This window comes from Chlorocebus sabaeus, chromosome 2 (genome assembly GCF_047675955.1).
Source record: "Chlorocebus sabaeus isolate Y175 chromosome 2, mChlSab1.0.hap1, whole genome shotgun sequence".
Classification (NCBI taxonomy): domain Eukaryota; kingdom Metazoa; phylum Chordata; class Mammalia; order Primates; family Cercopithecidae; genus Chlorocebus; species Chlorocebus sabaeus.
Genome location: NC_132905.1, coordinates 22,660,605 through 22,673,435, shown reverse-complemented (window position 1 = coordinate 22,673,435; position 12,831 = coordinate 22,660,605). Strand labels below are relative to the sequence as shown.

Here is a 12,831-nt window from a genome sequence, read left to right as displayed (position 1 = left end):
CATAGATAGGAGTAGAAAACTTACAGAAAACAATCTGGATGTCCTAGGGGTGGTCCCTGCTACTAGGGATGGTCATGGTTTCCAGGGCCTACTCAGTGGGCAAATATAGGAAGTGTCTGTGTGTGCACAGTGTATATAAACATATGCATATATAAAACAAAATACATCATGAGGTCATACTGATATTTTTAGTTCAAATTATGATTGAGGGATTTTAGTTTCATCAACCTCACATTTGTATTTCTTTAACCATGTTGAAAAACTCAATTTTCAACCACACTAATATCAGTACTCATTTGATTTGTCCCATAATATAACATTTTCAGAAAACCAATACCATTACAACTCATTTAAAACATAATTACCAAAAACATGCAAGATTTTCTCTCCCCCAGCCACTTAGGGTTATATCCTGCTAAGTATGTATAGTGTTTTAAATACACACTTGAAAGTAGGTTTCTTTTCTATAGTTGCAAGGTTAGCAATCCTCAAACTACTTTCTGTTTAATCTAGGATTCAGCAAATGAGTAAAGATACTGGCGGTAGCAAAAGTAAGGGCTTTCACTGTTGGAGAAGGAAATTATAAATACGGAAAGGAGGAAAACTCAAATAAAATCTGTGGTGCTAGAATGAACTGGAGGTATCAGTGTTAACTCATGGTTAGGTGTACATGTGTATTTATACACACACATACATACACATAAAGGTAAAGAAATAGATATGGATATGCATGTTTATGTATGCACTTGTGTGTATACACACATATACAAATGAATGCATATATTTACACATATGCATATTTATAGTCTCTCTGTGTGTATTCCAGCTATGTCCACTGGGAGGGCCTAGAAGAAACATCATTGCAGTAGCAATGAACGCACCTAACTCCTGAATCTTGATTACTAAAAACCATTCTCTATACAACAGAGCCACAGTGTGCTAGAGAAATGGCTAACTGTAGCTAGGGCTGTGGTAGAGAAAGTATAGGATAAGTCTGAAACATATTACTGTGTCAGATGTAAGAAAGTACTCAATGAATGAGAGAGACATATGAGAATAACACTTGAAGCTTGAAGAGACTCCACTGGCTAAGTCTAGAACTATACGAACAGAACATCGAAATAAAGATAGTAACAGATTATAACTCACTACATAAAAAAAGAACCCATGTATTCATATTGACATAAATAAATGGGAGAAAAAGGGAACACTCTTCCTTATAGTAGAATGCTAACTAACCAGTTCAGAGCGACAGAAAATCACCACTTTGTAACCATCAAAGTGATGATCCATTCAGCCAAAAATAATCAATGGATGCTAAAACCAATGGATGATACTTTGATGAGGAATAGGTACAGTTCCAATTTATTTCTCCAAAATTACTTATTATTTTCAAAGGGAAAAACAGAAACTTTATAAGTGGAGAAATCTGATAGACATCACTGTACTAAGTGATCAAAGTTACCGTCATCAGACAAATGGACACCATGTTATTCCTGATGTGATATATTGAGATGGCTGTGTCAGTTCTGTGGTAGTACTAAACCTAGATCCAACCCTGAGGAAATACAGACAGATTCAAACTGAGGGACAACCTACAAAAAAAGTGGCCAGTACTCTTCAAAAGCTTAAAGGTCATAAAATAAAAAGAAAAACCGAGGAACTGATCCAGATTAACGGAGACTAAAGAGACACGACAGCTAAAGGTAATGGGTGATCCTGGATTGGATCCTGGACTGGGGAAATGACAGCTATAAAGTATGTTGAAACAAATGATAAGACTTGAATATGAACTGTGGATTGGAAAACAGTATTTTTATTTCTTGATTCTGAGAACTGAACTGTGAATAAACAAGAGAAAGTCCTTGTACTGAGTGAAATACACAATGAAAGTATTTAGGGGAGAAGGGGGTACAGTGCCTGCAACTTACTCTCAAATATCTCAGTCAAAAAGTGATGTCGGTATCTATACATGTACTCAGAGAAAGAAAGGGACAGAGACACAAAGGAGAGAGTGAGAAAGGGCAAAAATGATAGAGTCAATGAGGCAAAATGTAAACACAGCTGGTGAATCTGGATAAAGGGTACGCTGGAGTTGCAAAATGAAATTATATAGAAATAAAAATGTATAAACATCAAATATAGATCCTTGAAATAATCCTTTTCTGTGAGTTATATGCTATTCACTTGATACACAGCTAGATTCAATTGTTTCATTTTGCTTTTGAGTTTTAGGAACTGATGTTTCCCCCTATTAATTTAACCACACTGAAGCAGTTGGTGAAGAAAACAACTAAACTAAGCAACTTTGGCAAATAGTATTCTGATTATATACTGTAATACTAAAGCCCAAAACCCATTACAGACCAACATTATATTCTGGTAAATGTATTTTTCACAAAATATGGGTTAGCAATTCTAAAACTACTTGATGTGTATACTAGGATGAAATAAATGAGTAAATATACCGTGTTATGATAACAAGGTCCAGGCTTCAACCTGCCAGAGAAAGAAGTTACAAATAAGGAAGAGGAGCAGACTATAATGAACGCTGTGATGCCGCACTGTAATCAGAAAATTCACTATGGATGAATATATACAGAATAAATATAGCTGTGTGGTGTAAGTGCTTGTGTAAGTATGCATACATCTGCTTCCTAGCTCCATGTGCACAGAGGTTCTAGAAGCAATAACATTCCAGTAGCAGTGGGCATACCTAGTAGCCAGAGCTTGGTTTCTAAATGCTATTCTCAAGTAAAAGCAAGCAAGGATCGTTGGAGAATGGTCAATTCCAAGGCGGGGGCAGGAAAAATGTAACATGAACTTGAACATCTCATGGTGCCAGAAAGGAAGGAAGCACTCAAAAAACGATGGGAGTATGTCAAAAAAACATAGAAGCCAATGTGAAGGAGCTACCAATGGCCAAATCTGAACAACTTGAAAACAAAATAGAGTAATGGATTATAAAATAAAAGAAATATCCACAAGTCAATACTGATATAAATAAATGGGAGACAAAGGACAACTTTGTTATAATAGAATTCTTATTAATAAATGTAGAAGGAATGATGAGAATAGAAAATTACCATCAGCTAAACACCATGGTAATAATTTACTGAAAGCAAGAACCATTGATGGAAGCTAAAATTAATGGACAGAAGTAGGATGAAAACCAGGATAAGAGTCTCAAAATATTCACTCAGAAGATACTAATTTTTAGAGATAAATACAGTTATTTTATGGTGGAAAAACTTGGCAGATGGCACGTTAACCAAGTAATCAAAGTTACATCACAAGTAATAAGATGTAGTCATATAATGCATTCCCTGACAAAATGCACTGAGGAGGACGTAATATGATTTCTATGATACTCTTGCCTAAAATGTGTAACCTCAAATCTCACCATAAGAAAACATAAGGCAAATACAAACTGAGAACTGTCCACAAAACAGCTGGTCAGTACCCTTCAAAAGTGTCAAGGTCATGAAAGATAAAGAAAGACAAAGGAATTGTTACAGACTGGAGAAGGTTAGGGAGTCCTAACTTCTAAATGGAATGTGGATACTGGGCCAAAAAAAAAAATATTTATAGGAAACTGAAGGAATGAATATGAATAAGGTCTGTAGATTAGTTAAAGAGTATTGTATCAATGTTGCTTTCTTGGTTTCAATCATTATACTATGGTTATATAAAATGTCAACATTAAGGGATGCTGGGTGAAGTGTACACTGGAATTCTACATAATTTTTGCAACTTTTTTTAAAGATTAAAAAATTAATTTTGTTTTAATAATGAGGTAAAATACTTAAAATTGTTCCAAAGTCAAATACACAAAACGGCATATTTGGAAAAACTAGTTTATTTCCCTGTCACTTCCACCCTGTTCTCTAAGGGTAACCATTTAAAAACGAAGTTCGTAGGCCGGGTGCGGTGGCTCATGCCTGTAATCCCAGCACTTTGGGAGGCCAAGGTGGGCAGATCACAAGGTCAGGAGTTTGAGACCAGTCTGGCCAACATGGTGAAACCCCATCTCTACTAAAAATACAAAATTAGCCAGGCATGGTGGCACGTGCCTGTAATCCCAGCTACTCGGAAGGCTGAGGCAGGAGAACTGCTTGAACCCAGGAGGTGGAGGTTGCCATGAGCCGAGGTCGCGTCACTGCACTCTAGCCTGGGTGACAGGGCAAGACTCCGTCTCAAAAAAACAAAAACAAAAACACACACGAAGTTTGTTTTAGTTTTATCTTCGGTAGCGAAGGGACAGATACAAAGACACACAGCCTTTTAAGATAAACACTAGCATACAGTACAAACTTCTTCTACCTTATTTTTTTCCCCACTTAACAATATATCCAGGGTATAATTCCATAGCAGGATACACTAATATTCTTCATTCTTTTTTCAAAGCTGAATATACTACAGTTTATTCAATTAGTCATCTATTGTTGAATAGAGTTGTGTAGTCTTTGGCTATTATAATTCGTTGCTGGACCTTCTTTCTGTATCTTTAGCGGCAGCAAATCTCTGCTACTGGGAGAAGGTTTGATGAATGATTCTGCAAATTAAGGAAGTGATCAAGCTAAACAATATGGTTTATGAGACCTGATTTCTTTTTTTGGCTCATATGGTGTTGAGGGTAAATTACAAGAGGGAGTTGAAAAGTTCTGAGCAAAAGTATCACCGAGGAGCCCTGCAGACACTGCTAATGGCCTTCGTAGCATCCATCTCTTTCTTGCTCACTACCAGAACCCTGATTCTTGTACAGGGCAGCAACATGTTCAACCAAAACACTCCCAGCCTCCCAGGGATGGCCAGGTAACACACTCCTAGACAATGAGGTGTAACAGAGCCTCCTGAAGATACGTGCCAAAGTTCTGCTTTCCAGTAAAATCCAACATGCCTTCTTTCCTTATTTTTCCTTTCTGGGATGGAACCAAGAGGCTGTAAACCACACATACTGAGGCCAGTAGAGCAGAAAGACAGGAAGAATCCGGGACTCTGATGACACTATGAGGTCGCCTCACTAGTCCTCAACTGCCTACCTCTGGACTTGTTAACCGAGAAAAATAAACCCGTTTGGAAGAGCTGAGGCCACAAGCAGCTAAATTAGATAGAAATAAACATGTTCTCCCCCAAGATGACTTACCTGAAGGACAACAGGGTGAGTCCCATCACATTTAAGAGACTCATCATTTTACAGTCAAATCTCAAACCATTCTTTATTTTCCTAAGAGAACTCGACCAAACAAACATGAGGTAGAGAAAGAAACATTCAGAACCAGGGCCAGGAACTCAGATGAAGTTCAAAGGAAATGCATCAGCAAAGGTATAAATATAAAAACCTTTGGAGTAAAACACAATTAGGGGGCGGTGGTGCTACAATACCTGGAGAAAATTATAGAGCTCTAATGATTTGTGGGCTCAAAATTTGTTCTTTATTTTTTAATACATTTGTGGTGGGCAAAGGCCAAAGAGAACTGAGTAACGATGTTCTGACAATGAAAAAACAAAAAACAAAAAACAAAAAACAAAAAACCAGGCTGGGTGTTGTGGTTCTCGCCCATCTTCCCAGCACCTTGGGAGTCTGAGGTAGGACTGCTTGAGGCCAGGGGTTTGAGACCAATCTGGGCTGTCAACATAGCAAGACCCTCTCTGAGGTTAAATCTGTCAGGTAAGTAAGTCAAGAACTAGCTGAGAACAGGAAGCACAGATGAATTCACAGAATGGGAAAGGGGTGCTTTTGGGCAGCAGAAAGGAGTTAAAAAAAAAAAGAGGACATTGACAAGGAGAGGCAGCAGCATACTCAAAAGGAACCTGATTCATTCTGTTTAGGACTGGTGCTGTGTAATAAGTGCCTTCCCATCCTGAGCTTCAGGGGTGCCACCTATTTACATCCCACTCTACATGGTCATACTCTTTGTTCTGTCTGGAACATTCTTCCTTCTTATCTCGTAATTTAAGATCCTTTTCATTATTTCTGCTCAAATGTCATCTTAAAGAAGTCTTCCTAGACCACTGTTATCTAAATCAGAGCAAAGAACTCCCATCATTATTCTTCTTCTTTTTTTTTTTTTGAGATGGAGTTTTGCTCTTGTCGCCCAGGCTGGAGTGCAATGGCATGATCTTGGTTCACTGCAACCTCCACCTCCCAGGTTCAGGCAATTCTCCTGCCTCAGCCTTTCGAGTAGCTGGGATTACAGGTGCCCACTCCCATGCCTGGCTAATTTTTATATTTTTAGTAGAGACGGGGTTTCACCATATTGGCCAGGCTGGTCTTCAACTCCTGACCTCAGGGGATCTGTCCGCCTCGGCCTCCCAAAGAGCTGGGATTAGAGGCGTGAGCCACTGCGCCCAGCCTCAACTCCCATCATTCTTATCCCCTTATTTTATTTCCTTTGCAGTAAATATTGCTTATCTGTAATTATCTTATTTTTCCTCATTTATTGTCTGCCTATCCTACTGAAATAAAAGTGTCAGTCTGGCTCACCGGTGTCTCTCCAATACTTTAAGTAACACCTGGCATGTTCCAGTGATCAAGAGATAGTCACTGAATAAATGACTACATAGTATACTATTTGTGTATACATTTACAAATTATTACTTTCTCACAGCAAAGAAAACTCAACAGGTGCAATCCTCCAAACTCCAGACACACACACTGTCAAGAAATAGGGGATTGTAGGCGGGGCACAGTGGCTCAGGCCTGTAATCTCAGCACTTTGGGAGGCTGAGGTGGGTGAGTCACTTGAGCTCAGGAGTTCAAGACCAGCCTAGGTAACATGCGAAACCTCTTCTCCTCAAAAATTACAAAAATTAGCCAGGCATGGGGCTTGTACCTGTAACCCCAGCTGTTTGGGAGGCTGAGGTAGGTGCAGGTTGCAGTGAACTGACATCGAGCCACTGCAGTCTAGCCTGGACATCATAGTGAGATTTTGTCTTCTGAAAAAAAAAAATTAAATTAAAAAGGTAAGAAATAGGGGGTGCAAGCAACATGGTGGCAGCAGAGTAAGAGGCACAGGGGTCCAGTGACCTCTCCCCATCGGAGCAGTGTGGGAGTTTCCTGAGACCTCCTTCTGGCGATTGTGGAAAGGGCCTGGCTCCTCACTCTGGACTCCCAACTCACTTCCAAAATCCTGCAGACATGCAGCAGCTGCATTATCCTGTGGCTGTGCTGTTGGCCGGGACATCTGCTCCCACACTTTCTGAATTCCGCCTTCAGGGACCTTAGCAGTAGGAAGGACACAGAACTGTGCAGCCCACCACTGTTATCTTGAACCCTCTTCAACCCTAAGGAACTCTTGCCTCCAGGTGCAAAAGGTCCCCCGGAGAATAAGAAAGAAGCAGAAGTATCATGGAACAATGGAAGAGGAAGGTGCTTATTGTCTCTGAGGGGGGCATGATACCATGTTATTCCTAAGAGGTCTGCCTTTGCCGTCAGGGGTAGCAGCAACAGTGGCCTACTTCTAAGAAGAAAGAAGATAAAAACCCAGTTTTTCATTTGTCTTTCCTTCTCAGGCTACTGTTATCGTCCTGTGTCACTTCTTAACCTTAGGTGTTATCGGAAACCTAGACAACACCTGCTGCTGCTGCTGCTGTGCCAGGACTAAATTAGAGCCTATGTCTTCTAAATGATGGTGAGAAAAGGTGAACTGATATCCTTCAATTCTGTACACACATTGATGCTAATACAGACATATTCAAGGTTTGAGAGAGGGTGTGGCACTTACCTGACTCTAGATAAGATCTCCCCATTAAGGGGACGTAAAAGTTGTTTTTTTTTAATAGTCCAGATAAAACAATAATATTGTTAAGATCTCTCAGTGCTAACTTTAATCTCTTTTGTTATTCCTAAGTAGTATGCAGTTTCTATCCTGGATCCTAATGAACCTGTGCCTTCATTTTCTGGAAAGCAAGAGGAGGAGAGGAGGATTTGGGAAGAGGAACACAATAATCTCAGCATCCCAGTCTCCACACTCTCTCTGGATTAAATATTCTATATTTATAGCACGTGGGTGCAAGGGCAAATGCCAAGGGGCATGGGAATTTGTGTGTTTGTGTGGGGAGTGTGCATCGCTCCGTGGACAGTCTCCAGCCCTCTTGCTTTTGGAAAAACCCTTTTGCTCTCTTCCTCATCACACCAAGCAAGCAAGAACTTTGCTCCATTTCTGTGGGAGACACAGAATTTGGAACTTCCTCTATCACATCTTTTTTATAGCCCACCAGTCCCACTCACTAACAGCCATTCTTCTAGTCCCCTGTCCTAAAACTGCTCTACATTTCTCAATTCTTTCGTCTCTACCTAGACATTTAAAAAAAAAAAAAAAAAAAAAAAGGATGATTCCTTCTGAGTCGTATAAATGTTCTCTCTCACGCGGTAACCTTTTGCTGCATTCTCCATATGAATTTCCACCTTGGATCTTCCGCAGTGCTGGTCTTCATTTCTTCATTCAGGCTGAACATTAGAGGAAGTTCAGAAACTGACTCAACACACTAATAAAGTTCACACTATCCAATTTCAGTTTGGACTTCACTGCTATTCCTTAATTCATCTCTTGCCAACTCCCCAGCAGTGGACATTGAGAACAGCTACTCCAAAGCTTCTCCCTTCATCCAAGACCCTTATTCTGGACAGCCCCACCCAACCTCTCTGGATGCTATACATATAAATCAGTCACCTCAGATGACTTCGCCTTCTCCACCAGGTTTGAATATTCACGTTCTTGCTTTTCCCATTGGCACTGCACCTATTCAACTGGTAATATTTAGACTTCACCTCAGTGAAGCATGGTCATTCCAAAATCTTTGCCTCCGGCCATAAGCTGTTGCCAGCCCCATGCTTCCACTGATCCTCCTGGATATCCCTTTAGGAATGTCCAGCCAGGTGTCCTCAAACTGGCCATTCAACTTTGGTTTCTTGTGCCATTATTCTCCCAGCTGCCATGCCTCACAGTCAGGTGAGCATCACAAAGAAGCCGAGAACTTTATAACTGTCAAAGACTTAAGAAATCATGTTTTGGGGTTGGCAAAAATCTGAAAAGAGCCTGATAGTAAATATTTTAGGTTTTGTTGGCTATGAGGTCTCTGTTGCAACTACTCAACTCTGCCACCATAACATGAAAGCAGCCATAGATTATATACTTACAAATGGGTTAGATTATATTCCATTAAAAGTATTTTTAAAAATAGGCAGCAGGCCAAAAGGCAATCATTTTCCACCCCTTATTCTGTATCATTGTTGTAAGTAAGTTCTTGATAATGAGTTGATCAAATAATAGTTTTTGCTTATTATTATTTTAGTGTTCAATGTGTTACTCCTTTAAAAATGGGTTATTCATTATATTTAGCAACTCATTTTCAGCCACCTTTTCACCACTAGAAAGATGGTAAGCTAGTTATAATCACTGGTTTTCTTTGAGGTTGCATGTTGAACATAGCTTACTTTATGATGTATAACATGAAATATTTTCAGAGTGCTTTTTTTTTTTTTTTTTTGAGACAGAGTCTTTCTCTGTCGGCCAGGCTGGAGTGCAGTGGCACAATCTCAGCTCACTGCAAGCTCCGCATCCCAGGTTCACGCCATTCCCCTGCCTCAGCCTCCCGAATAGCTGGGATTACAGGTGTCCGCCACCACGCCCAGCTAATGTTTTTTTGTATTTTTAGTAGAGATGGGGTTTCACCGTGTTAGTCAGGATGGTCTCAATCTCCTGACCTTGTGATCCTCCTGCCTCGGCCTCTCAAAGTGCTGGGATTACAGGCATGAGCCACCATGCCCGACCATTATTTTCAGAGTTTTAACCATCACTAACTTAATAATTTAAAGCACTAGTTTTCAACTAATAGCCTGCTTTCTTCAAACACAAGTTTATGTGGAAACTCATTAAATGAAAAAGACAAAGGGCCAGGCGCAGTGACTGACACCTCTAATCCCATCACTTAGGGAGGCCAAGGCGGGCGGATCACCTGAGGTCAGAAGTTCAAGACCGACATGCCCAACATGGCAAAACCCCATCTCTACTAAAAATACAAAAATTAGCCAGGCGTGGTAGCAGGCCCTTGTAATCCCAGCTACTCAGGAGGTTGAGGCAAGAGAATCGCTTGAACCTGGAAGGCAGAGGCTGCAGTGAGCTGAGATCGTGGCACTGCATTCCACTCTGGGGGAATAGAGCGAGACTCTGTCTCAAAAAAAGAGAGAGAGAGAAAGAAAAAGACAAAGTAGCAACTCTGTAGGAGTGGGTGGGTAGAGAAGAAGCCCAGATACCCATCGGCTTAGTGCCCTCTTCCCTGCATCTCTTCTCTTGCAGTATCCCCTAGAGTACCTCTTGAATCCTGTCAAACGGCAGGCTCCAAACTTCTTTTGATCAATCACCTGTATTATGAAAAAGGTTTTGAGCCACCCACCCACCGTCTTCACCACATACCCATAATCATCCTAGTATTAGTCAATATCTCAAGATATAGAAAATATACACTTTAGATGAAGTTCATCATCAATGATATTGACTGTAAATCTATATTCCAAATGGTCTTACTGACAAGTTAGAATCCTTTTTGGCTGACTTCACATCCCATATAGTTAAAATGCCATTTTTTTACTTTGATACAGGGTTGATGAAGAACTCCAAACAGGACCCTGCCATTTTCTTACTTGTTTATGTTAGCTTTTAAAAAATGTATAAACTCCAATCTTTGCAGTAATCTTTTAAAGCCACAGGTTATTTAGTTTGGCTAAAACCAGAAAATAGAATCCATAAAGCCACTTAACTGGACACATATACACTCTAACGTGTTGCACTGTGTGGAGAGCAAAGAACTACTGAGGCTGTCCCTGTTGCCCCTGCCATGCCATGGAACTTCCCCACCCCTCTGGGTTAACTCATTTACTGTACATGAAACATGACCGTCTTAACCAACAAACTGAGTGAAAATGCCCGAATCATCTACATATCAAGAATTAGAGAATTAGTCAAGCTTAATATCTTTATTTCTGATAATAATAATAATTAGTAGTTCTAGTCTGTATCTGGAGGCTACCACTGTCAAATATCATTTGATTTAATGGAAAGAACCACACTCTCTAATTAGTCAGAAGGGTCGACATTTACTTTTCATTCAGTTTCACCCCCTGACCAAGGCCCTAAGCCTGTCATCCAGCTGACACCACAGCATTGAGCATCATGGATGCTCTGTAGCCAAGCTAGGCCCTATCATGATGTTCTGGGATCCAGGGCAGCTAAGGTAAAGAGCAATCATCCTAGTGGTTACCTGCAAGTCATTTTGTGGGTTCCAGTCAGAATCAAATATGATGCAGGTATCAGCAGCTGTGAGATTGATCCCCAGGCCTCCCGCTCTGGTGCACAGAAGAAAGACAAAGCGGTCTGAATCTGGCTTACAGAACCGGTCGATGGCTGCCTGGCGCAGGTTTCCCCGTACTCGCCCATCAATTCGCTCATAGGTGTATCTGAGGGGACCCAAATGAACGAAAGCCCAGGCGTTAATCATGACTTCAATGGAGAACAGCAGAAAATGCAGGAAGCTGTTGACTGATGGCCTTAAATCCCTCACTTCTAAATTTGGACTAAATGACAGCAGTCTAGAAGGAATCCCGCCCCCTACATATGCAGCAGGGCAGACACTTAAAACTGTATTGCAAAATGTCCCCCTCTCAAAATAAAACAAAAAACCAAAACAAAGCAAAAAAACCCAGCTATAAACTAAGGACTAGAAGAATTAAATCATAAAATACTGATCCCCATAGCCCAAGCAACTTACTCTCTCAAGTATTTCCCAGTTTATACTTGTACTAAATCTAATCATAAGACCAAGAAAAACAAACAAAAGCCTTTCCCATCTACTTTAAGTAGTTCTCATAAAAAGGACTGAGTTCTCATCAGTTTCCAGCTACGTTAGGGTAAACCAGAAATGGTAAGATTACACTATGAGGCAGTCCTTTTATGCCATTTCTAGCCTACCAAGCTCCTCAAAGCTTTGGAGGTACACAGCAAAACCTCCAAGTTTATAGCTGAAACCAAGGTCTTCCGGGCAGTATATTGCCAAGTATAAATCACAGGAAAGGAAAGGTTTTTGAGGTGTGTGTGTGGGGTAGGGGTGAAGGAACTGATGAATAGTAAGAGGAAAATAAAGTAAGAAAGTAAAGCTGAATATCCTTGAGAAGGTATACACCTGTGTGGAAAATCAAGAAACAGGGGTGGAGTGCATGGTAGAGGTAAGGGTAAAAGGAAAGAGAATAAGAAATGAAACTGCTAAGGGAACATATTACTCATGTCCATCTAGAGGGAAAACAGAAGGGACCTTTTATGTTGGAGATCACGGGATTAAACAGAATATAGCAGCAATCTGGACAGCTGCTGGGTGTCTTATTCTTATTTACCCCTGACAACATATGAATTAACAAGGGGGATGTTACTTTGGGCCCAATTTTGACCTATAAACATGAACTGGTTAGTGAAGTAGAAGTAATAGGAAACTTGTGAGAAAAGAACCAAATCATCCCAAACCGACAACAGCCAAGATCATGAATCCTGGCAAAATCCTATCAGCAGACGAGAATTTGGAAAATTAGATCTCTAAAACTTACATAAATAAGCAGTAAGAAAATAAGGATAGATACCCTAGGGGTAGATAATTCTGTATGAGGATGGCTTTGGAAAACTATATCTGGCAATATGATCTTGACTTTCTTGAAGAAAAGAAAAAACCATGTAAAGAAACCACCCAAGGAAATGCACATGAAGAAACCTGACCAACTCAGACTTCTAAGGGACATGTATAAAGTAAAGAAACAAGTCTGAAAATGCTGTCTACCTTTTACAA

At 40.3% G+C, this 12,831-nt stretch overlaps 1 protein-coding gene across 3 annotated transcripts in view; it reads right to left on the bottom strand.

Moving 5' to 3' along the window:
• The window catches only part of CHD6 (chromodomain helicase DNA binding protein 6), a 208,636-nt gene that overhangs the window by 60,273 nt on the left and 135,532 nt on the right, over positions 1-12,831 (bottom strand). For all 3 annotated transcript variants that reach the window (XM_008017154.3, XM_008017167.3, XM_073006519.1), the window contains one exon: positions 11,263-11,458. In XM_008017154.3, the coding sequence (XP_008015345.3) occupies positions 11,263-11,458 (196 nt within the window). The remainder of the gene's footprint in view (positions 1-11,262; positions 11,459-12,831) is intronic.